Source organism: Pleurodeles waltl, chromosome 1_1 (genome assembly GCF_031143425.1).
Source record: "Pleurodeles waltl isolate 20211129_DDA chromosome 1_1, aPleWal1.hap1.20221129, whole genome shotgun sequence".
NCBI classification, from domain to species: Eukaryota; Metazoa; Chordata; class Amphibia; order Caudata; family Salamandridae; genus Pleurodeles; species Pleurodeles waltl.
This window is the reverse complement of record NC_090436.1, coordinates 330,846,115-330,872,590: the sequence shown is the minus strand read 5'-3', so window position 1 is coordinate 330,872,590 and position 26,476 is coordinate 330,846,115. Positions and strand designations below refer to the sequence as shown.

The following is a 26,476-nucleotide window of genomic DNA, read 5'->3' as shown; positions in this document are numbered from 1 at the left end:
TCTTTGGAATCCGCTGAAATCCTAATGCAGGAAATTAAGAAACAAAACAGAATACTTTCCACAAGTTCTATTTTAGGGTCGCCTACCTTTGGCTGCTGTTAGCATGGTTGATGCCAGCTCACACTGCTGAGACTCAATATGACTTAAAGTGAACCAACGGGGATACCGGTTTGGAACCACCGATGCAATATTATGCGGTCGGGACATATCTACTATTGAGGCTGTAGTTTCCAAAACTAGTAACCTGTTGGAAAATAAAAAGAATTCTGAATATTACATTCTTGAGAAGTATCTAGTGAGTTTGTTTATGAAAAAAAAGTAATTTATAGGTTAAAAATTGGATTACAGAGACATTGTAAAATCTACAGCTTAATTTAAGTCAATATGTGATAATACTTCGAAGCCCCATATAAACTTTCACTCAGCAGAAACCTGAAATTCGGAATAGCAGAATCTGATTACCCCTTTACGTTGCTAAAAATGGACAATATGCATGGAAACATTGCAACATTTCCTCATGGTCGCAGGCCACAAGTAAACAACCCATTGCTTCCAGAGAGTCTTAAGAATCCCAGACGTGACTGTAGAGTAAACAGAAGTTATACTATGCCCAACAGATCGGTATCACACAAGTAGTAGGAATTTGTTCTAGGGGCGATACTCTGCTCACTGTAGTACTATAATGCAGAATCAAGGCTTCAATAGTGTAAAAATAAGTTAAGATTAAAAAAATAATGGGGGCGGGAGGGGAGATTTCCATGCTTTGCAAAGCCATAAACTTAAACATTAAGCAATTCTATCATTTCCAAAGCAGAAAGTACTGGGCAGTAGTCTGGAGTCAAATCGGAAACGCATTCAAGAATAAGTTACTTACATTTGGTAACATTATTTTTGGTGAATACTCTAGCCACAGATTCCTCACCATTAGAGTATCTCCAGTCGCCAGAATGGATCCAGAAAATTTAAGAGCGTTTGTCTCGCTTTCCTGTTGATGGCATCGTGCAGCTCTGCAGATTTTGTTCCACTCTGGAAGTGACAGAATGACGTTGCATACAAGCGCGCCACCCCACATGCTGATTTAAGTTTTTCTTCTCTCTGTCTACACCCTCAGGTAGAGTCCAGCAGTAATCAATACCTGTGTGTCAATCTCTTGACTGGGGCCTTTTTAGATTAGAATAAAGATGATTTGACAGATTTGGTGGCGGTTTTGGTTGGGGGTTGGGGGGGAGGGACATGAGGAATTTGTGAGAATCCATCAGAAACACCGTTACCGAATGGAAGTAAATTGTGGTTAATAGTCTATCAAAGGAACAGATTCCATTTTTAGAATAGGTACCAAAGCATTCCTTACCAAGAAAGTGGGTCTGTGGAATGGCTCAGATCAAAAGGTCTTGCAGGACCTTACTTTCAGATTTGTCTGTCAAGGCAGTAGCGCTTTGTGAACAGACTACCACGTCACCACCTGCCAGATGTCAACTGCAGGCACTCCCTGTGCCAGTGCAGTGGTAGGAACCTCACAAAGAACCACACTCTGGTATTTAGTGAGATGAATATAGAAGCTTAAAGCTTTTAGGCTCCAGCTGGTGGAGACTTTTCTTCAGCAGGAGAATGGTGGCATGTCCAACATGGAAAGCCATAATCAGTTTAGGCAAGAAGGCAGCTTTGGTCCACAGTACCATTTTTTCTGGAAAGAATGGGGTATAAAGGTGACTGGACAGAAAGAACTGGGGAGTTTATTCCTGTGGTCACAGCAACAAAAAACATGGTCTTTAAAGTCAAAAGATGTAATAGGCATCTGTGCATGGGCTTAACTGGCATGCACATGAGGAAAGTGAAAACGAAATTAAGGTCCCACTGTGGCAACAGTTTCGGAGGAAATAAGTTATGTTAATTTATTAAGCACACAATCACCAGTGGTATCTTGGTGCTGTGGGATGATGCCTAAAGAAGCAAGAAAATAATTTAGAGACCGGGAAAGGTTTGTTTAAAAAAAATAAATAAAAATAATCAAGTCTTTAGCTCTATTAAAAAAGAAACAGTTTGTAACCACAAAGAAAAAGGAGACAGTGCCAGATAGAGGGGGCCCTAAAAAAAAACTGCACCCATCCATACCCACTGTCTTAAATCTGGGGACTGCTGGCAAAAACAGGCAAAGAGCAAAGCTCACGCACCACCCAGTACTTGCTCAATATATATATATATATATATATATATATATATATATATATATATATATATATATATATATTTTTTTTTTTTTAAGATTTGAGGTCCCTCATCTTCTAAATGTTTGAAGATAATACCCCAAATCTTAAATGGACTCCTTTGTTCCACGCAGAGCTAACTGAGTTCTGTTGTGTGAATACCTCAGTGTCTTACAGACCAATCTAGTGGCTTGATTCATAACCACTTGTAATCTGTAGATCATCTTTTCGTGAAGGCTCGTGTATAGGGAAGTTACATAGTTTAGATACAACTAAAGCTAAAATAACAATTTTTAAAGCTTCAACTGAGAAAAAAAACAATGCTTTAAATCTTTCTCAATATGAACATGCAGGATGAAATTACTGCACCAAGTTATGTCTTGAGAGTCAGATGGCCATCAATGATGACTCCAAGGCTTTTTGCTTAATACTTGTGAGTGGGAGCCAGACAACTCAGAAGGCCTGTGCAACTGACTCCATAGATACTCAGGATTAACAAGCATTTGCAATGCAAGGGGTCTTGCATTTCTCCGCGTTAAAGCTATTAGCAGTTGTAAACTCCCAAACTGACTTTTCTTGCCTCATTAAATGAAAAAAAAAAAAAAAAAAGGGAGCAATCGCGCTGCTACAGTTCACTCGTAGTGAAACCTATCGGCAAAAGTGCCATCTACGTAACTGGCAAAAGTGCAATTAACTATGTAACAGGGTTAATGTCATGCAAAGCGCTCAACTTCTGCCAAGTGAGATCGCGCTGCGAAAAGAGAGAAAAAGTAGTCCACGAACCAGACAGAAAACAGCGCGCCTCGTATGTTTTCAGTACTTGGTGGCTGTGCTCGAGGAGGGCTAACCACCGAAAAAGACATGGCGTATGCATGCCTTCCACTAATGAAAGCAAGCAATTTTAAAAGGCAAGCCCACCAACCAATGAAAGACACCGACGTGACATGGACGGGGCTCTGAGTCCTTTTCTAACTACTACAGCGTCTCGCAAGCGCATGGTACCGCAGGCTATACCCTAAAAATTACTATTAGCTTTGTCTGCATTATATTTTAGCTGGTTACTGGTCATTCACTCAGATATAGTGCATAGTGTTTTGAACATTTTCCCGAGAGGCAATATAGTAGTCTAGCCAAAAAAGAATCTGGCCATCAACAGAATAATTATATAAAATGCAATCTTAAGTCCCAAGTTGTTTTTAATGAGAGGTCTCACAAAGATTAAAGAGGTGGGGATGAGGAGGGATGAAAGAGAAGATTCCCAGAGGCACCACACACACTTAACTCGAACTGTAGTGGCTTTGAATAAGCCAAGATTGACTGCTTGAGTATGACTGTCATGAAAAGATCTGATCTGAGTCTTCCACACGATCTACCAGAATTTTATGGTCAATTGTGTTTAAAGCCGCAGATAGGTCCAGTAGAACCAATGTAGTTTGTCAGAGGTCCCCTGCCCCACATATCAAGTACGGAGAGCATAACAAACTCCGTGATGTAGACTGGCTGAAAACGAAAGAAAGTTGTTTTTCTGCAGATGGCAGCATAATTCATGAGCCACATGTGCTTCCATACCTTTAGAAGGAAACAGTAAAGAGAAAGGACTGGTTTCTTCACCTTTTCTTGGTGCCAAAAGGCAATACTCTTTAAATGAATTGCATACAGTCCCTTGAGGGAGTTGTTTAGGAAGAATTGTAAAGAGCTGACTATTTTGGATTGAAATGTTTAAAAAAACTGCACAGGGAAAGGATCTAGGGGAGAGGCAGATTTCACCTTAGATATCAAAAGATCCAAGTGGGGTTTATCAATAAGCGGAGGGAAACTATACCTGGTAGAGGGATTCATATCATGGACAGGCAGTAGCATGACACTCAGTAGGAATGATGGGGATACAGTCCTCAGTTTTATTTATTTCATCTATCAAATAGCAGCTCAGAGGATCACAAAACTCTTGAGTAGGTATGACCGACAACTATTCGGTAAGAGACAGTTTATTTACAGTTTTAAAAATATCCTTGTCTATTGGTATATGCAATAATTTTAATGGCAAAAAAAGATTCTAGTTTGATTTAATTTATATTTAGTCATTCCTTTCTTAAATATCATCCTAGATTCTACACTATAGTCTTTTCCCAAATGATGTTCCAAATCGCGTAACTTAAACTTAGTATCCTTCAGGTTCCTGGGAAAACCAGAGACCAATCTAATTTGCTTTTTCTGTACAAGTGGGGCATGTTGATCACTAGCTGCGTTCAATCAATGATTAAAGTTATCAGCAGCAAAGTTGACTTTATGATTCACACGGGGTAGAATTTAGTAATGTGTTACTTAGACTCTGTTTACTAGGTGCCAACTCGGACTATTAACGTATGCAGGTGTGACACTGTACAAAAATCAGGCAGATTAAATTTATTCATCCTGTGGTCATTCCAGATGCATGGAATTACTTCAAGATTTTTTTTTTATATGGAAGTTGAAAGTCTACAATAGGCTCAATAAGTTACCTTTAAAATTGATTGGGTTGGAAATATGCAGATAAGAATGTAAGCTATTCATTAATCCCAGCAATTCCCGACCTTAAGGGTCTCCGTTTTCCAACATTAGCCCAATAGTTAAAGTCCCCAATTAAAAGTAATTGAATAATAAAACAACAAGGAACATATATTCTAGAATTGTTGGTGAAAATCAGTCCTAGTTGAGAGGTTAATAACACAATCGAGTCTGATACTGCTCGATTTTTAGTATTATCCATTCCATCTCTGGCCTAGACTCACACTGTAATAAGGAAGATTTAAAATGTTGCTGAACAATCGTAGCCACCCCACCTAATTTCCAACAGTCCTCTCTGTTCACATGAAAGACCCCATAGGTATTTGGTAATGCTGCCAATAAATACGTGCTGGCCGGCTCAGTTAACCAGGTTTCTGAGAGCAATATGTCTCTGCATTGAGATTTAAACCTTTCAAAAATCTCATCACAATGGGAGAGTTGAACAGGGATGGCTGGTCCAGTAAACATCAAAAGGCTGGAATGCCAACAGACATCCTTACAGTGCCCTTGCAAATACTTGCTGGAGAAAAGATACAACCAACAATAGGAGGAGAACAGCAGAGTAGCAGCTCAGCAGAGTGTCAGCCCTTGTAGCTGCCCAGCAGCCCTTCTTACTGGTAGACTATGCACAGGTCCAGAAGTGTACTGAGTTGGTGGTGTCAGAGGTCCAGATCATATACCCAACTCTGCCTCTGAAGTGGGGGAAACTTCAAAGAAAGATCCTTGAAGTACACTGAGGTCCTTGCTTCCTGCCCTGGCTCTAGACTAACTATGGGGTAAGCAGCCCTTAGTGTGTCGCAAGACACTGCCTATTCAGGTGTCAGCTCCTTCCTCCCATCCTGCCCAGGATGGCCCATCAGGCTGTTGATGGCCCATCAGTCACACCTAAACTCCCTTTGTATATGGCTGTCTACAGGGAATGCACAAGCCCATCTGGAGACCGGCAGTAGGCACCAAACTGCTAAAGTAAGAAAAAGCCAACTTTCTAAAAGTGGCATTTTCAGAACTGCAATTTAAAAATCAGACTTCGTTATGATTTTAAATTCTGAGTTCAGAGTCACCAAATTTGATAAATGTCTCATCCAGACTGGGAATTACACTTGTAAGATGTAATAAGGTATTCTCAATGTTATCCTATGGAAGCGATAGGTCCTTATAGTGGCGAAAAATGAATTTGGAAGTTTTTCACTACCAGGGCATGTAAAACTTTAAAGTAAGTCTTGCTTTTTTTTTTTTTTTTTTTTTTTTTTTTTTTTTTAAAAGATTGCACCCTGCTCTGTAGGTCACTCAGGGCTTGCTTTATAGGTGTGACACATGTTTAACAAGCATTTCCAATGCAAGAAGTCTCAAGTTTTTAGAGTTAGAGCTATTAGTGTTATTAAATCCCTAACTGGACTTTTCTTGCCACTTAAATTGAAAATGAAAAGTAACAGTTGACAAAAGCTAGCTGTTTCAAAACCCCACGAGCACAAAGACAAAAAAAAAAAAAAAAAAAAAGTTTGCTTGCAGTCAAACATATCCGCAATTGTGCAATTATCCATGTAACGGGGGGAGTCTGCAATGTGGTAGCAAACTGTCTCAAGAAGGGACAAACGTAAATCATTTACCAATGACAATAAAGGATTTTTGAAAGACCAGCACAGGAACGAGTGAAAGTGATGGGTGTGGGGTGGGCACGGTTAAAAGTACACAATACATACAACAGGTCAAATTGCTGGCAAGATCGGCCAAAAAAGGAAAGGTTTAGGCCAGGCAAAAGTTTTAACTTGCCAGGTGGACATGGCAGTATAAAACTGTACGCACAGGTTCGGCAATGGCAGGCTGAAACATGGTGAATGGGATACTTACGTGGTGCAGCCCCACTAGTAACATTTAATTTACAGGCCCTGGGCAGAATTGGTGCACTTTACTTGGGACCTATAAGTAAATTAAATAAGTCAATGGCGAGAGCTCACGCATGTTAGCACTGGTGAGCAGTTGTAAAATGCAGAGTCGTAAAGCCAACAAAAACGAGGTAAGAAAATGGAGGAAGGCAAGCAAAAAGTTGGGGCATGGGGGAACCACCCTAAGTCAGTCAGGTCTAAGGAGGGTTCCTAGATTAGGCCTAACAGAATACTGTGTTGGCCACGAACAAGCCTTTAACTATACGGTCACACTTGTGCTGGTCTGAATGAGACAGAAACCAAGATACATGGCTTGGCATGGACTGACAAAGTGAACCCAGTTCTCTGCCCATTTTAGACAGGAGCTATCAGTCTGCAGGAGGTGTGTATTCACAGAAGCCATGGGAACCACGATGCAAGCATAGATCAGTCTTCCAGGAGGAGATGGATTAAACTTGCCCTTGAAAGACAGGCTTGCCAGATCCATGGTCAGAAACCCAGCTGCTTTGAGACATTTACTGAAAGGTTTACTCAGTAATAGAAAGCCGCTAATGGTGATCTGGGGCTGTGAAGAATGTCTTCCTATCTCAAATCCCCTGCAGTGGTGGCGAAGGCACCTGACCCTTCAGGTAGTTATTGGAACTACTACTATACTTTGCTTCAAGCTCATAACTGGCTCATATTTCCCTAGAAACTGTCATACATCTATCATTGTTAATCAATGCAAGGAATGTCTGACACCACAGCCAAGGCAGCACTTTGGTCATTCTCAAGGTAGGCTTCAGAGACATATGCAGCACATTGAAGTGGGACACCACACGTACTCTGCAACAATTCTTTACCCAAAGACCATGCACCACTTGGCAGAGACCGTTCGACAAACAAGTCTGCACAGAATAGCCGCCCAAAGCCAGTTTTCTTATTGTCCATTTCTCTAATGTTCTTGAATCTGCCAAGTGGGTGGGAAGATGTGACTGCAGGTTGTTTAAGTATAATTACATTTCCCTTAAGGAGATAAATATTCTTACTCTGCAAGGGTATTTCTCATTGCAAACAACCTTCAGCCAAAACCCTTTACTCTGGCCCAGTTACAGAGCATTAAAGCAGAAAATAGCAACAGTGAGCACTGACAAAGATTCAAGGTTGCACTGCCATGTGTAGGTCCGAATGCATATACTGTACAGAACATGTAAAGGACAGAATAAATTACTTTAACGAAACCGAGCACAGTACGGGCGCTGGATGGCCGTTTCCTACAGGTCGGTCAGAAATAGGAAAGCTTGCAGAGACAAAGGCAAATGGAGTGCCCATAAAAGATAACTTTGGTCAGAAGACATGCACCCAAAACATTCAACATAACAAGGTGTTCAGTTCAGAGGTGTATTATGATGCTTAAGAGGAATAGGACAGAAATGGTACTTAAGAGTGACCAATATCTGGTGAAAAAAACCTTCGCCAATTAAAACTAAGTCGGACCAGGGCTATCCTCTGTCCAATCAATTGTTACTGCACAGTTATGAGGGTACCCAGTCCTGTTAAGTTATCATACGTCACTTTGAAAATAGAAGTTTCATGAACTGATCTATATCCGTATAAACTATAATCCCTCAATGACAAAACTCGGCATACACACCCAGAGCGGGTAGAATGAGAATATAATTGTGGGATATACTGTGAGCTAAGTGTGTCTCTTTAGCACATGCACATCTAAAATCTGCTACTAAATAACAGTACAGTGATTAATTTAAGGCGGGACAAATTGCTAATTGAGGTATTTCTAATAAAGGGCCATAATCTATACCCTTACATACCCAACACATGGTGGGATAAGATAGTTTCACTAATTTGCCATGGTAAGGGCAAATGAGTCATCTTGTTAAATGTTTCACGGGTCATGATTTTTAAATGCTTGTGTAGCTGATAAGCATATATATGTTTAAACGCTGATCACTACTTTCATTCAGGGCTTGCAGTTTAGCAAGGATGTGCATAGGCCTGCATCAAGCCTGAAAAGACAAACGTTTATTTGTCTATTCCCATTACTTCATGCATAATATGTCTAGAAGTGAGACGAAATAAATACAAAGCTATTTTTTCACTACCCATTGGACATCCCATAATAGAGTGAAAAGCTAGTTTATGCGTTTTGGATTAGAGAATATCATTTTAGGTTCCCCTCGTTTCCAACAAACAAGCCTGTGCTTTGTTTACTCATACAATAACTGCATGCCATATGTTAATCTTTAGTGGAACAACAATTGCTAGCCCAGTCATTTATGTCTCAGACCCAAGTGGGGAGCCCCACTCAAGTGAAAGGAAAGGTTCATTCTCGGTGATAAGTATCACTGAAGAGAGACTACGAAGAGAGTCAATGACTTTACCCACGTCCTCCCACACCCAGCTATAGATTAATGAGTAACTGGATGCAAGAGTTTTCCTAACGTATTCCATGTCAGAAGTTGGTGAAGTGTGAGGCCATACATTTTGAAAGATATTCCCTCAGTCAGGCCACCAAGTAAAGAGATATGCCACAGTAACCGGTACATACCAATACATCGTCTCCCTCTGCACCACAGTCAAAACGAACCTTAATGTGGTGCAGACGAGCGTAAAAACCAAGCCAACATATTTATTATACTAAATTGGTATACTAGAAAGTATACACTGTCTTTTCTTACTCTTCCCATGTTGCAAGAGAGCTGTATTTATCCGTCTTTTTATTTTATTTATTTCAATGTGGGTTTGAGATTGTGACATCACAGTGCAAACGTGAAAAATCCAGCAGATAGGAAGGACTCAATTAGATCCAGTCAAGCATATTTATTATTCCCCACATTTTCAAAATCTAATTTTCAAGAAGCAATGAATTATTAAGCAAGTTTCTGCAGAAGCCGCTTTCTGATTAAACATCGGCAGAAATAGGCCGCTGATCTAGAATATCAAATGAAAATTATTCCTGTACCTAAATTAAAGTGTCAGCACACCAACTGGCCAAACATGCAAGAGCACTTCAGTTAAACTTCAATACAGGGAAATGGAAACAATATTTATTAATGGTAATTTAGTCACTTAATTGCCATTGCTTGCCCCTCAACCATGTTTATATCCTTACCACACAGACAGTAAATAAATACGTACCGCATTGCTCTCAGTGCAATTTTGTATGCTAATTCAGCATCATGAGGTAGGAGAGAGGTAAAGAGATACTTGGCAAATGTGTGCATTGGAACACTCTCTCGGTGGACGATTTCACCCAAGCCACTGTATGGGCCAGCTGTGGAAAAGAAAATGCAATGCAAGTATTAAGTGCAAGCCAGTGTTGAGACAAAGACAATGTGGGCCAACAGAAGGGGCACCGATGACACCCAGCAAGATCATTTCATACAACTGTTAGCTAAACGGAATTGGTAAATCCACGTAGAAAGTTTCAGCAAGTTTGAACTACTCAGAACACTGAAAACGTTTAGTGACTTTGGCAAAACATCCAAGTCGATTTTTGTGAAACGAGGGTAGTTATAAAGACAAAGCTCTTGAACTGAGGTTTTCAATGCATTTACAGCATCCTTGCAGCCTGTATAAACGTAGTCTCTTACTAACACTACCAAACCTCAACAAGAAGAAAACAGTCACAGAAGGTATTCTGCAGAATGACTAATACCCAGATGAGATGTGGATGATTATATGTACCCACTATCCTTTCCTACTTCGATCTATTCCAAATCCATTTAGCTACATCCAATATAGAGCAGCTCAGCAGTGATGGGACCGACCAACAGCCGACAGTTACTGCAGAAACTCATTTGGACAATGGCCGGCTAAAACATCTCCTGCCCCAGATGGTCTACACAGTAGCTGGAAACCAGTCCGGAGAGCCCATCTGCCCTTGCACTAAAAATCATTGCTCTCACTTCGGTGAGGACCAATAACTCCTGCCGCATGCACACAGACTTCATAGAAAGATCACCGAAATCCAAGACCAATAACTCCTGCCGCATGCACACAGGCTTCATAGAAAGCCCACCGAAATCCAAGACCAATAACTCCTGCCGCATGCACACAGACTTCATAGAAAGCCCACCGAAATCCAAGACCAATAACTCCTGCCGCATGCACACAGGCTTCATAGAAAGCCCACCGAAATCCAAGACCAATAACTCCTGCCGCATGCACACAGGCTTCATAGAAAGCCCACCGAAATCCAAGACCAATAACTCCTGCCGCATGCACACAGTCTTCATAGAAAGCCCACCGAAATCCAAGACCAATAACTCCTGCCGCATGCACACAGGCTTCATAGAAAGCCCACCGAAATCCAAGACCAATAACTCCTGCCGCATGCACACAGGCTTCATAGAAAGCCCACCGAAATCCAAGACCAATAACTCCTGCCGCATGCACACAGGCTTCATAGAAAGCCCACCGAAATCCAAGACCAATAACTCCTGCCGCATGCACACAGGCTTCAAAGAAAGCCCACCGAAATGAAAGCCCACCGAAATCCAAGACCAATAACTCCTGCCGCATGCACACAAGCTTCATAGAAAGCCCACCGAAATCCAATGAGCAACTATGCACTACTCCCTTGGAAGTTCCACGTGCAGAAATAGTATTCAAGGTCCACAACATACACAGCAGTTTGAAAATAGACCCTTCTTAATATGGACCACAGTTACAGAACATATATAACCCCCATGATTTCAGGAAAAAGGCACACACCTATTCTGAGCCCCATAAAAGCTTTTCCAACAGCCCAAAGGCACTGAACTTGCAGAGCAGTGGATTTCAAGATAATGCGTTCCTTCTTTAAGATCAACATGGAAGCTTAGGCTTACTTAAACACTGTTTATTCATCTTGGGTTTTTCTGTAAACTGCTACAGTCACAGAGTTCCCCACCTACGTTTTGAAGAGACTGTCAAAATGTCAATTGTTACTGTTTGACTTGTCTCACTAAACAGAAAAATCACCCTGTTCTTTTTTGCTATTAAGAATCTACCGATTTTTATAGATGGGTCATGGTCACTTTTCAGATTATCCTTTGGAATGTAAGACTGGGACCTAATCTTGTCTGTAGATTTATGCTAAGTGTTTGACTGCGTCAAAACAAGCAAACCTTGACAGACCGAGAAGCAGAATTATTAGGACTTAGGGACAGTAATTGACATTTCCCTAGATACAGATTCATTTTCTTCAGACGCCCGTTATTCACCCCCCCGTTCAAAAGGCTGACGGACTGTACGTCATTAGACAAGTCACTAAAGAACATTCTTTGTCAGTTGAAGGGTTCTGCTAAACTTAAGTCCTGAGGTCAAATATGTTTTGATTCCAATTAGAATTTAAATTTGGTCAGTATGCTGCCTTGTACTGCTGCGTATATTTAAATTGGTTTATGCCATACTGCTACTTGAAGAACTAAACCGAAGACGCTCCTGGCTCCTGATATTCTTCCATTAACCGTGCACTACGCCATTTCTGGTAAATCAACAGCCCGAGCCCTGACCTGAAATGCTGCTCTCGCTTCCAACCGCATGAGCGGCCCTCCTTAACCATTCTCTGTTGCCTTGCCAGTTTACTACAGCTAGATTTACATCCAATTAAGAAACAGAAATACTTGCAGTGGAAATTCAGAGTGAACAGCAACATAGGTAAGCTCTAGGCAATTCGAGGTGGCTGGAACTAGGTGCAACAATAGGGATAACTAAATGTTACCACAAAATAGGACACCAACATTGGCAAGTCGAATAGTTCTCTCCTTTTTTAAAGAAGAGATTCATGAGTTCTATAAAAGATGCAACTGGCGCTTTCCGGTGCCGGCTGCAGTACATAAAGACGCCACTAGAGGTCCCAGGAGTCAGACAGTATTTGCTGTGCAGGCTGCAGTACCTTGGGTTGCTGATAGAGGTCCGTGTATTCAGACCCAAGCCCTTTCTGTAGCAGACTGGAGGAACCTTGAATACCGTCTTGAGGTACTGCAGTCAGAAGTGCTTACAACAGAAGGCTACAGCAGAATATGCAAGGGTAGATTCAACATCAACTTGCATAGTCAATGCACCAAGTTTAATATAATTGTTTTGTATGGCCTAAATAAATACCCCAATGCTGGGGAGCGCATCTCCTCTGAGTTTTGGACAGTTACCCTAATATTTATAGATGGCAGCCAGCACTTGTATATACAAATCAAATCATTAACATTTATAAAGCGCGCTACTCACCTGTGCGGGTCTCAAGGCGCTAGGGGAAAAAGGGTGGGGGGTGGGGGGGGTTACTGCTGCTCGAAAAGCCAGGTTTTTAGGAGTCTCCGGAATGCGGAGTGGTCCTGAGGCTGGTGGGGAGGAAGTTCCAGGTCTTGGCTGCCAGGCAGGAGAAGGACCTCCCACCCGCAGTGGAGCGGCGGATGCGAGGGACGGCAGCGAGCGCGAGGCCCGAGGAACGGAGGAGACGGGTGGGGGCGTAGAAGCTGAGGCGACGGTTGAGGTAATCCGGTCCCTTGTTGTGGAGAGCTTTGTGTGCGTGGGTGAGAAGTCGGAAGGGGATCCTTTTGCTGACTGGGAGCCAATGCAGGTGTCTCAGGTGTGCGGAGATGTGGCTGTTGCGGGGTACGTCGAGGATGAGGCGGGCCGAGGCGTTTTGAATACGTTGCAGGCGTTTTTGGAGCTTGGCGGTGGTCCCAGCATAGAGGGTGTTGCCGTAGTCCAGGCGGCTCGTGACGAGGGCGTGGGTCACGGTTTTTCTAGTGTCGGCGGGGATCCAGCGGAAGATCTTGCGGAGCATGCGGAGGGTGAGGAAGCAGGCGGAGGACACGGCGTTGACTTGCTTGGTCATGGTGAGAAGAGGGTCCAAGATGAAGCCGAGGTTGCGGGCGTGGTCTGCGGGGGTAGGTGCGGTGCCGAGGGCCGTGGGCCACCAGGAGTCGTCCCAAGCGGACGGGGTGTTGCAGAGGATGAGGACTTCCGTTTTGTCAGAGTTCAGCTTTAGGCGGCTGAGCCTCATCCAATCTGCGACGTCCTTCATGCCCTCTTGTAGGTTGGTCTTGGCGCTGGCGGGGTCCTTGGTGAGGGAGAGTATAAGTTGGGTGTCGTCGGCGTAGGAGGTGATGATGATGATGTCGTGCTTGCGTACGATGTCGGCGAGGGGGCTCATGTAGACATTGAAGAGTGTCGGGCTGAGCGATGACCCTTTAGGTACGCCACAGATGATCTCGGTGGGGTCTGAGCGAAACGGAGGGAGGTAGACTCTTTGGGATCGGTTTGAGAGGAAGGAGGCGATCCAGTCCAGGGCCTGGCCTTGGACACCGGTGGAGCGGAGGCGGGTGATTAGGGTGCGGTGACAGACAGTGTCGAAGGCAGCCGAGAGGTCGAGGAGGATGAGGGCGACTGTTTCACCGTTGTCCATCAGGGTTCTGATGTCGTCTGTGACTGAGATGAGGGCGGTTTCAGTGCTGTGGTTGGTTCGGAATCCGGTTTGTGAAGGGTCGAGCAGGTTGTTGTCTTCTAGGAAGGTTGTCAGCTGTTTGTTGACGGTCTTCTCTATTACCTTGGCGGGGAAGGGGAGGAGCGAGATGGGGCGGAAGTTTTTCAGGTCGCTCGGGTCAGCCGTAGGTTTCTTTAGTAGTGCGTTGACTTCGGCGTGTTTCCAGCATTCGGGGAAGGTAGCAGAAGAAATAGAGGAGTTGATGACGGCCTGGAGGTGCGGGGCGATGATGTCGTCGGCTTTATTGAAGATGAAGTGAGGGCAGGGGTCCGATGGAGCGCCGGAGTGGATCGAGTTCATGGTGGTTTTGGTTTCTTCGGTGTTGATGTGGGTCCAGTCGTTGAGGGTGATGGTCGGAGGTGTGGGTTCGGTGATGCTTGGTTGGGTCTGGTGTCCGAAGCCGTCGTGGAGGTCGCTGATCTTGCGATGGAAGAAGGTGGCAAGGGAGTTGCACAGATCTTGTGAGGGCGTGACGGCGTTGGCGAACTCCTTGACGATGCTAAAACGTTCTCTGCTGTTGTGGCTGTTTTTGTCCAGTCTGTCGGTAAAAAAGTTCCTTTTGGCAGCGCGGATCAGGTGGTGGTGTTCGCGGGTAGCGTTCTTGAGGGCGGTCATGTTGTCAGTGGTGTGGTCCTTGCGCCAGGCCTTCTCGAAGGCGCGACAAGTTTTCTTCGATTCTTTGAGGGTGTCAGAGAACCAGAGAGGTTTTTTGGTGTTGGCCTGTCGATGCGTGCGTTTGAGGGGAGCAAGGTTGTCTGCGCAGTTGCAGATCCAGTTCGTGAGGCTGAGGGCTGCGTCGTTGGGGTCGGTGGTGAGGGTGGGTTGGTTGGCGGCGAGTGCGGAGAAGAGTTGCTCTTCGGGGATTTTGTTCCACTGTCGACGAGGGATGGGTTGAGTGCGGAGGTGGCGGGTCTCGCGTAGGAATGTGAAATGTACACAGCTGTGGTCGGTCCAGTGTAGAGCGGAGGTGTGGCTGAAGACGACGTGTTTGCTGGCGGAGAAGATAGGGTCAAGCGTGTGTCCGGCGATGTGGGTGGCGGTGTTCACCAGTTGCTTGAGGCCGAGGTTGGTGAGGTTGTCGAGCAGGGTGGTGGTGTTGGGGTCGTTGTTTTGTTCCAGATGGAAGTTGAGGTCGCCTAGGAGGATGTAGTCCGGCGAGGCGAGGGCGTGCGGGGAGATGAAGTCAGCGATGGCGTCGCTGAAAGGGGCGCGCGGTCCGGGAGGACGGTAGATGAGGGATCCTCTGAGGGTGGTCCTGGGGTCGGTGCGAATCTGAAAATGCAGGTGTTCAGCGGCGAGAGGGGTGTCTTCGGTGGAGGTGGTGACGCTGATGGAGTCTTTGAAGACTATGGCGATACCTCCTCCTATTTGGTTGGTGCGGTCTTTTCTGGATATCTTGTAGCCTTCGGGGATGGCGGTGGCGATGTCTGGAGCAGAGGAGGCGTTCATCCAGGTCTCCGTGATGAAGGCGACGTCCGGTGCTGTGGAGTCCAGGAGGTCCCAGAGTTCAACGGCGTGCTTGTGGACGGAACGAGCGTTGACCAGGATGCACTTGAGGTGGTTGATGGCGCGTGGGCTTGCGGTCGTGGTAGTTGCGTGGTGGAAGATGCGTTTGCAGGAGTTGCAGGCTTAGGGTCCATGGGTGCGTTTGGGGTGAGCTTGGAAGCAGGTGTTGGTGCGCCCTGGGTTGAGGGTGTGGAGGGTGGTGGGGTCGTAGCGGATCAGCGGGGCTTGGGAGAGCTTGGGACCAGGGGTCATGGCGCTGGGCGCGGGCCAGGCGCGGACGGGCTTGCCTCTGGCACACCTCCGGCGCGGTCGCGCAGCAGCCGCCATATGAGGTAGGGGGGGAGGGGTCAGCTGGGGGCGAATGGGAGCTGGGGTGTGCAGGAGGTCGCGGCGGGAAAGCGCGAGGGAGGGGGGGACAGGTAGAGTGAGAAGAGCTGGGGAGGGGGGTTTAAGGGTGGAGGGGGGTGAGTGTTAGGAGGTTTAGGAGATTAGGGAGAGAGATAGGAGTAGGGTTGTGAAGATAGGGGGGTTGTAGAGGTGGGTGAGAGGTAGAGTGAGAGGATAGGAAGATAGGTAATAGAGGGGGTGGCGGGAAGGGGGGAGAGAGAGAAATAGAGAGAGCGCGATAGAGAGCGCGCGATAGAGAGAGCGCGATAGAGAGAGCGCGATAGAGAGAGCGCGATAGAGAGCGCGATAGAGAGAGCGCGATAGAGAGAGCGCGATAGAGAGAGCGCGATAGAGAGAGCGAGTTAGGTAGATAGGAGGAGGTGGAGAGTGAGGGAGTTAGATAGTGAGATAGATAGATAGAGAGATAGAGAGATAGGTAGATAGGAGGAGTGAGGGAGGTAGATAGCGAATGGGGTAGATAGGGGTGATAGAGAGGGGGAGGCGAGTGAGGGAGGGGGATGAGGCAGGAGCAGGAGGGCAGGCGCGGGGAGAAGAAGACGGAGGAAGCAGAAGAACAGAAGACCGGAAGAACAGAAGATCACAGAAGATCACAGAAGAAGATACGGAAGACGAAGAACAGAAGGCAGAAGACAGGCAGAAGACCACAGAAGAAGATGAAGAAGAAGAAGAGAGGCGACAGGAGAGGCAGAGAAGCACACAGAAGAAGAGAGAAGACGGGGAAAAGAAGAGTACAGAAGAAGATTACAGAAGAGGAGCGGGGAGGAAGAACAGAGAAGAAGAAAAGGAGAAAAGGAGCAGGAGAGAGGGTGAGTAGCGCGGGGCAGGGCGAGGGGCTGGGAGGTACTTACTGCGAGGTGGGTCTCAGGAACCTGGAGGAGCTGCAGCGGCAGGGGGAGCGACCTACCCTTGGGTCAAGGGTCGCTACCACTGTCGCGCAGCGGCCGCCAATTGAGGTAGGAGGGGGGGAGAGGGGTCAGCTGGGGGTGAATGGGAGCTGGGGGGCGGGGATGTGCAGGAGGTCGCGGCGGGAAAGTGCGAGGGAGGGGGGGACAGGTAGAGTGAGAAGAGCTGGGGGAGGGGGGTTTAAGGGTGGAGGGGGGTGAGTGTTAGGAGGTTTAGGAGATTAGGGAGAGAGATAGGAGTAGGGTTGTGAAGATAGGGGAGGGGGTTGTAGAGGTGGGTGAGAGGTAGAGTGAGAGGATAGGAAGATCGGTAATAGAGGGGGTGGCGGGAAGGGGGGGAGAGAGAAATAGATAGAGAAATAGATAGAGAAATAGATAGAGAAATAGAGAGAGAAATAGATAGAGAAATAGATAGAGAGAGAGATAGAGAGAGAGATAGAGAGAGAGAGAGATAGAGAGAGAGATAGAGAGAGAGATAGAGAGAGAGAGAGATAGAGAGAGAGATAGAGAGAGATAGAGAGAGATAGAGAGAGAGATAGAGAGAGAGATAGAGAGATAGATAGAGAGATAGATAGAGAGATAGATAGAGAGCTAGATAGAGAGATAGGAGGAGGTGGAGAGTGAGGGAGTTAGATAGTGAGATAGATAGATAGATAGGTAGATAGGAGGAGTGAGGGAGGTAGATAGCGAATGGGGTAGATAGGGGTGATAGAGAGGGGGAGGCGAGTGAGGGAGGGGGATGAGGCAGGAGCAGGAGGGCAGGCGCGGGGAGAAGAAGACAGAAGAACAGGAGACCAGAAGATCACAGAAGAGAAGAGCAGAAGATCACAGAAGAGAAGAGCAGAAGATCACAGAAGAGAAGAGCAGAAGATCACAGAAGATCACAGAAGATCACAGAAGATCACAGAAGAGCAGAAGATCACAGATGAAGATACGGAAGACGAAGAACAGAAGGCAGAAGACCACAGAAGAAGATGAAGAAGAAGAGAGGCGACAGGAGAGGCAGAGAAGCACACAGAAGAAGAGAGAAGACGGGGAAAAGAAGTACAGAAGAAGATTACAGAAGAGGAGCGAGGAGGAAGAACAGAGAAGAAGAAAAGGAGAAAAGGAGCAGGAGCAGGAGAGAGGGTGAGTAGCGCGGGGCAGGGCGAGGGGCTGGGAGGTGGGGGGTACTTACTGCGAAGTGGGTCTCAGGAACCTGGAGGAGCTGCAGCGGCAGGGGGAGCGACCTACCCTTGGGTCAAGGGTCGCTACCACTGTCGCGCAGCGGCCGTCATATGAGGTAGGAGGGGGGGAGGGGTCAGCTGGGGGCGAATGGGAGCTGGGGGGCGGGGGTGTGCAGGTACATAATACCAGCATGCTACAAAACAGCTTTTTAGCGGTTTTGTAGTTTGCGTGAGGTGGCACTCACTATGGAGAAGGGAGCAATGAACAGGAGAATGGAAATACTCAAAACCTGGGCAAGGAGGGTAACAATTGTACTGAGGGCGGCAATGAACAGGGCTAAGATAACAATCGGAGGGAGAGGACATGGAGCACTGGGATGGGAGGGTAGAGAGCAATGGGGGTGTTGAGTAAGAGGGAGAAATGAAAGGTCAGGGGACTGACAACAGGGTGATTAAGTAAGAATGAACGGGGATGAAGGCAGCAGCAATAGGGAGGCAGGCTGCAAATGGACAAGGGAATGAACGGGTGGGAGAGGGCAGCAATGTCGGGAGCTAGACGGGGTATCAAGAGGGGCAGGGAACGTGAGGAAACGAGTGATGACAGTAAATTTGACAGATCATGAAGGGGTGACTTCAACAAACGTGCGTCATCACTTTAACACCTCAAATACTCTTTGCTTGTCTTGTATGCCCTAAATCTTTCCAGGTGCTGGGTTAAAGACACGAGTCGTTATGACACTGAATACAACTCTTATGTGCTGGTAGAAGTGCCCCTAATATTGAAAGGTACTATCAGTCATCTGTAGGTGGAACAAAGCAACTTCTGTTTAACATCTAGGACAGCTTTGAAGCGGTTTTCTAGACTCTTATGGACAGAGTACTACTACAGTGTCTACAGCCATGAACGAAAAGACAGACTGGGTGATGGGAGCTGTGAAGTAAGTCATTAGGGCTACTGGCACTGCAGCGTCACTGAAGGAGGAGAGCTGCAAAGGCCAACTCGAATGTGGGAGGAAACCTTTGGGCTGCGGGCAGGGAATGGAAGCATGGAAACATGCCAGGGAGGGAAACCAAGTAGGAAACAAAACCTTAGGATAAGGCAGAGGGTGAAGACAGATAGAGGAAGAGTGATGAAGAAAGGTAAAATGGAGAGGGAACGCAACGCAGCAAGGAAAAGATCCACCTCTTCTTGAAGCCCATCAACCAAATCTGACTAGAATGGTAATGGGACAGAACAATCTATGGAGGTTGGACAGCCCACTCACCCACAGACAAATGTCATTTGTCAAGAGGATCGGCCCAAAGCCCACTCTTTGCACTACTACCTATATGTATACGTGTTAAGTATTGGTAACATGAGGTCACCAACAGCTAAGGCAGTCTGTAGCAAGAAGTACACAAATGTTACATTCCTTTCTTTAATAAAGGATTATTACTAATAAAAATGTTAAAAACTGAATTAACAGAGCTAATCTATTACCCATTCACCAAATGGTGTTTCAGCCCAACTTTGGCACTATGGAAGACATTTTGGTAATTTACTTAGTCCATTTTTTAACATTAAAAAAAGACTCAATGTCGTGCATGCTTCGTTGACAGGCTGTTCTATAAGGTCGGTAAGGCACTGTTGAGGAGAAAATGGACACGGATGGACATCAGCAAGTAGACTTTCCATAATTCAGTTGTACTATTCAAACTCTTCAGCCTGAGTCAGGTTCAACCAGAGCTTTATAGTCTATTCAGTTCGCTTCAAAAGGGAGTAAAACAGGAGCACTGCAACACCCTGATATTTTAATCTTTATACAGTTCATCTAGGGAGAGTCTAAAAAGATTACATTTTTCCTCAGACTACAAGAGGGCAGAAGATGGCAGTGCTTCAATATGCTAAGGGCAATGGCTCTGGACTATATTGCAGTAAGCTTGCAAAAGGTTTTCAATGTGCTTGCAAAGTACGCACTGCTAAAATGACGTGTCTTTGGGCAGAACCGGATACAAGGAACTGTCAGAATGAGAGTCCAACAGCTTGGCGTCTATAAGTAAACTGGCCTCGGCTGAAAGTTTGTAAATGCCATTTTTCTTAAGTCAAGAGCAGCAAGCTTGACTTATGCATTTAGACAAGAATTTTAAATAGGGAAGGCACACTGCTAAACTCATCTCTTCTGTAGCTAGGACAAAGCTCAAGTAATTTCTTACTTACGGACTGGAAACTGAACCGAGCAAGTCATGACTAAAGTGATCAAGTTTTCCAGTGCGGAGCTCAGCGGTTGTTCTTCCAAAGTCATCTAAACAAATTCAGATAGGACTGACAATCTGTTGCAAAGGATCAGTTGCTTAAATTCTGTCAAGGACTTGTAATTCTGGGCATGGTTCAATCAAAATACTGACGTGACATGAAGTGGGAACCTTTAGTAAAAAAACAGAACAGAATCCTTAAGTAATGTATTTGTTGTCTTTTTTTTTTTTTTTTTTTTTTTCAAGTCTCGTCACAGAGAGACAATCGCGTTACTCGCTCATCCTTTAAAAGCAAATGTTAAATAGAATCTTCACGCCATTCATTTTAATTAGAATCTTCTCTTTTATCAAGCCCATGTTGCCTGGTTATGGTAAACAATCTTCACAAAGAGTCGGATCTTTGTGACTTACTTGTAAAAACTAAAGTACAGCATTACGCTTCAGTAGGCTACAATTCAGATTATCGATACATGACTAAGTCCTGGAAGAATTTTAAAACTTGCATAGGATTCGTCTTCTCTAACTTATGTCATTTGTAAGTGTCCTGATTTTGTTTAGAAGTGTTATGACAGATACCAATTCTTGAATTCGCCTAACGATGCTGTGCTGTCCCAGGAGTGGGCTGCGGGAGGGATGTTAATCTAGCAAAAGAAATTTATGAGGACAGAGAACGTTTTTCTCAAAGTTGAGAGCCTCTAAAACATATATTGTTTGGATCAGGAGTCTCCAACCCTTTCTGCAGCAAGAGCTACTTATGTTGATCTACTAACATTAGTATTCTAATAGAGTAAACATCAGATAACACGAGTGGCCACGATATGCACAGTTACTACCAGCAATCGTCTGAGTGCATCAGGCATGGTTGCCAGCAGTAACGTAAAAAGACTGTCATTATGGAATGCATCTACATGGCTAACACAACAGCTACAGCTGCAATGCTTCTGGTGGCAAAACAAGATTTGTAAAACAATTCTCCTCAATGCCGCACGACGTTTAACTCATATCAGCTTTAAATATATTTTGGAAATTCAGCCACTTCCCTTCAACTATCAGCACACAAGTTCTGAAAATAAACACATTTTCACCTCGGACACACTCAATTTTGGTATTTGTATATTAATTCAATCAAACTAAAGCTTCTAATTTAGTAGGGTTAACTGCTACACAGGAGAGCTACATACAGGAAGTTGGAGAGCAACTTGTTAGAAAAGCCTGCTCAGGGATCAACATCTCAAATGTGGATTTTAATTGTTAATAAATATAATTTGGAATTCTATTATACAATCTCAAATAAATCCAACTGGCTGTTTAAAAATCGTTTTTAGATTCTTTCATTTAGATTTATGCCATTAGAGGAAATTTCACTCAATACATCGTAAATCGCTTGTTTAACATTCTCCTGTTTAAAGATTTTAACTTATGACTACATAATAGCAGTTTTATAGCTAGGTCATTGACTGAAACAAACCCGCACCAAATCAAGCAGTTTAATATTTTTATATTGTTCACAGCGTCCAAAAAGGCCTACAAAACAGTTCTGAAAAATCCGAACCAAAAAGAAGAAAAAAGTATAGATGACGAGATGAGAACACATGAATAAGCATGAAAAAAAAAAAAAAAAAAACCCACTCATTTCACTCGATTAGCTTTTTGCATACTATGGACCCACTTTATAAAACTTTTTACAAGAGTATGTGACGAAGCCGTGACTCCATGATTCACTATGGCAGAACTTTATATTAATGCCCTCCGAGATCACGTTCATTTAGCAATCTGCCAGAAGGATTGGAAGCGATGAAGCATTATTTAGCCCTGATTACGTTACTCTTTTCACCAACCATAACCTTCAATTAATTCTTATTAGGTCTCAGAGCTCTGCTAACTTCCGGTTCATGACACTTCCTTAATGGCTGCAGAGTCCAGAGGTACCAAAGATACAGTCAGCAGTAGCAAAGTGTTTTTTGTTGCAGTTTACCAAGTGCAACTCATTTCGTGGGCAAATAGAAGCTGCGTTTCGTGCTTTGCATTTTCTTTTCTTTCTTGAATCTGCACTTTGTAATCAATACAATTTCCTCATCATTAAAAGTAAATTTGCAGTGCAATGGGTCTTGCGTCTGCTCGAGTTAGCGCTATTAGCGTTGTAAATTCCTAACTGGACTTTTCTTGCCACAAATTGAAAATGAAAAGTAAAACAGTTGACATAAGTAAGCTGATTCAAAGGGCCATGGCTGCCATGAGAGCAAAGGAGAGACCAAAGGTAAAAAGTTTGCTCGCAGTCAAACATATCGGTAAAAGTGCAATTATCCTTGTAACACGGTCAGTGGCCAAGGTGCTAACAAAACTGCCCCAAGGAGGGCCAAAAGTAAAGCATTTACCAATGATAAAGATTTTTTAAAAGGCAAGCCCATGAACGACTGATAGTGATGGATGTGCAGTGGGCAATGTTTAAAAAAAAAAAAAAAAAAAAAGCCCACAGATAGATTTTAAATTACAACAGGCCAGAGTGCTTGCGCGCTTGACCTAAAAACAAGTAGACTGTTGTGGAATTCAGTGCATTACTTGCCATTCATACTGAGAGGTTCTTCAATGAACGCTAGCTATTGTAAAAACCTATGTGCATACCCACATATCAAGCCTCATCCAGACACTTCTAGCTATGGGTGGACTGACCGAATAATGAAGCACTACTAGCAAAGCTAATGGGTCTTGCCTTTTCTAATGCAAGTGGTTCTGTGGGCGGGGGTTGGGGATGAGTGTAAATGTGAACATGAATCAGTGGCAGGATGGTCAGCGAGTGCATTGATTATAGAATTAGTGAGTGAATGAGTGCGTGGATAACTGGGTGAGTGCTGAACTTGTGTAAATCAGCAATAATGTGTGACTGCAGAACCACCACGCTGCTTATCTAATGAGAATACATAACAAAAACTCTGAACAAGAGTAAGACTGTTGGCGTAGACAGACCTGGAAAACCCAGGTAAGACAGATATTTAAGTAATGCAATATTTTTCATCTGGAAAGCACTGAAACTCAGCAACTGGTTCATACTATATAAAAAACTGTCAACATATTTAAATAAGTGAGCCGATTCACAGTGCCACGGCCGCCAGGTGTGATCGAAAAGGAGACATATAAAAGGAAAATGAAAAGTAAAACATTTGACATAAGCGAACCTATTCAAAGCGCCATGGCTGCTGTGAGCGCGAAGGAGACATAAAAGGAAAAAGAAGTTTGCTCGCAATGAAGCATATCTGCAAACGCTCAATTATCCATGTAACAGGATCAGTCCCCAAGGCAGTAACAAAACTGTCCCAAGGAAGGGTACACAAACCATTTTCCAGTGATAAAAGGATTTGTGAAAGGCATGCCCACAAACGAGTGAGAGATGGGTGTGGTTAAAAGCCCACACAGATAGCAAGATGTCTGAAAAGCAGCACTTGCGCGCTGCTATGCTCAACTTCAAAACATAGCGCGACCGAAAGACAGTCATGATTACAACAGTTCTGTATTTGAAAATAAAAATGTAGTAACTTCTATAGAACAGTAAATGAAAGTGAAAGTTGGAACTGGTGAAAAGTAGCCGAGAGCTCATGCAATGAAGGTTGCGACTGAAGAAAAGTAGCCCAGAGCTCATACAATGAAAGTTAGCAATGATGAAAAGTAACCCAGAGCTCATTCAATTGTTTGGCTTGAAGTGCCTTATGTGAAGAAATATTCTGGTGATCAAGGTCAGTGCTTGCGGGTGGTATCTGAAACTTCCTGTATTTTCTAAAAGGCAACTACTGAGGATCCTTTTGGCCATCATTTTGGTGATAAATCTATTCAGCAATTTGGACTTGGCGAGAATATGTTTCGGGAAAACCCATACAGTTTTTTTTATTTTTTTTTTAGAAAGTGCCTGCCGAAAGTCTTGACAGCAGTGTGGTGCATGCAAGCTGACTCGGCTTAGTTAAAATGCATGACAAAACTTGCACATTGACAGCTATTTTATTTTAAGCTTCTTTGCCTCTAGTACTGTCACAGTGCAGTTCCTGAAAATCTATACTTCATTGCTTTTTAAAACTTTATTTTCCATTTCAATTTGATGTTTACAGCAAACGTAGACCTATAAGTTGTGATTATCTTATTCAGCTGCCATTATGTGTAACAAGCAGTTTATGACCACAAAGGAAACACAAAAAGAAAAAAGTTCGCTCAGAGTTAAACATATCGGCAAACGTGCAATTATACATGTAACAGGGTAGGTCCCCAAGGCGGGCCAAACGTAAAGCATTTACAAATGATAAAGGATTTTTGAAAGGCAAGCCTGCGAACAAGTGAAAGTGATGAGCGTGAGGTGGGCGTGGCTAAAAGCCAACATAGATCAAAAGATTTCAGAAAAGCAGCGCTTGCGCTACTATGGTCAGCATAAAAACACTAAATGGCAATCACAGCTCCAGGAAAACACAATGGAGCAATGGCTTCGAAACTCGAATTGGCAATGAGATTTAAACATAAACAATGCCCAGGGGGTCCAACCAGCTTTATGTAAGAAATAGGATGAACCAGGACACTTTATTTATGGCAAAGACTAGTAGTGGAAAACACACACACTAATGCAAGGTTCAGCCCGGTGGCAGATAGTGAATGTGTCAACCCCTCGAACAACCCTCCTTCCAAAATTTAGTTTCGTGGAATTAAGACTGTACTGCAGAACAGGGCCCAAAAGTGTTTAGGAACTAGAAGAGAAAAACCCCACAAAGGTCAATTTTATTTAAGTAACCTTTATAAAGCATATTTTGAGAATGTCCAATAAGGAATACATTCCCACCACTGAAGATGCGCAGAGTGAAGCAGTGCCAAGATTCGAAGACAAGGGAAGAAACTTTAGCAGGAGAGGAGTGGTAGGCAGCTTTTGTGTGAGTATTTTGCAAGAACAATTTGAACAGCTCACAGTGGGGCATGAACAAGGATGAGACACAGCTCCAAAGACATTTTCCTTTATCTTAAAACAGCATATCCCCCGCAAAACTTATTTCACTTTTTAGTTACAGCCACATTCACCAAATCTGGTAATCTGCCATTATTCCCATTTTAAAAATGGCGCACCTCTTGATATTAACTTTTAGGTATGGCATAGGTGCAATGTTTCCCTCCTCACAAAAAATAAATAAAAGATGATCGGTGCTAGAGGATGAACACTGACAAATGGCCTTAACGTTATCTAGGCATCGTGCAATGCATTGTCTGTCTCCAAACACAGAATTGCAGGGAAATAACTCTGGTCACTGAGAGCAGGCATTCCAGTTAAAGCTATAGCAATGCTCCTGCTGTGTAGGCAGAATACCTAGTTAGAAATATACTCTTCCACATGCTCACAGTAGCTTGTAATATCTGAATGTGAAAGCAACATCGACTTGAGTACAAAGGCCTAGATCATGGACTGTGAGGAGACTTTGGTAAGAAAAAAGATCCATATAAGCCACTGAGGCAAGCAGAATTGAATGAGATGTTAGAGACACTTTCGTCTTGGATGCAGTTTAAGTCACATGAATGTCAAATTTATAAGGTTTGATCTTATGTAATTGTATTACTATCAGCAGAAATAAATGACTGCCATTTGGTTAAGATCTCTGAAGCCCACACAAGGTTCAGGATAATCCTGTGAACAAACCACAGGAGAACCTCGGCAGGCCACTTAGCTTGAGGACGAAACAGATTTAAAACCATGGCGTTGATTCCCATGTTTTGGCTACCAGGCTCTACAGGGACTTCTAATCTGCTATTGGATATTATTACTCCTGAAACAAAGTCCCATTCACAATTAAATCAAATCATGGCATGTGTAGTGTCTTGTGCCCCAACCATGACCCTGAAGTATTGCAGGCTTTCAATTTGTGCATGCCATTTGAAGAATTACTTCTACTTCAAATGTTTGTTGGTGAAGGGATCTGGTTGAAAACAGTATCTACTCGTTTGCCAAACAGTGTTTCCTTACTTCGCTTGGATATAATACGAATGATTAGTGGACCACAATAGTTATGCAAACATGGAACCTGCTGATAGAGGTTGAACAGGACCACCGGGGTGCTTCTCAGTGGAACACAAGCTGGCAAGAAGCCTTAGGCAAGTGTACTGGTGCATCTCTACCAAGGTTGCTGCACTCAGACCAGAGTGCAATGTT

At 44.2% G+C, this 26,476-nt stretch overlaps 1 protein-coding gene across 2 annotated transcripts in view; it reads right to left on the bottom strand.

The window, feature by feature from the left end:
- Window positions 1-26,476, bottom strand: part of ZSWIM6 (zinc finger SWIM-type containing 6) — a 368,676-nt gene that overhangs the window by 34,729 nt on the left and 307,471 nt on the right. For both annotated transcript variants that reach the window (XM_069222559.1, XM_069222552.1), the window contains exons 10-11: window positions 9,770-9,905; window positions 87-244 (exon numbers count right to left, since the gene is read on the bottom strand). In XM_069222559.1, the coding sequence (XP_069078660.1) occupies window positions 87-244; window positions 9,770-9,905 (294 nt within the window). The remainder of the gene's footprint in view (window positions 1-86; window positions 245-9,769; window positions 9,906-26,476) is intronic.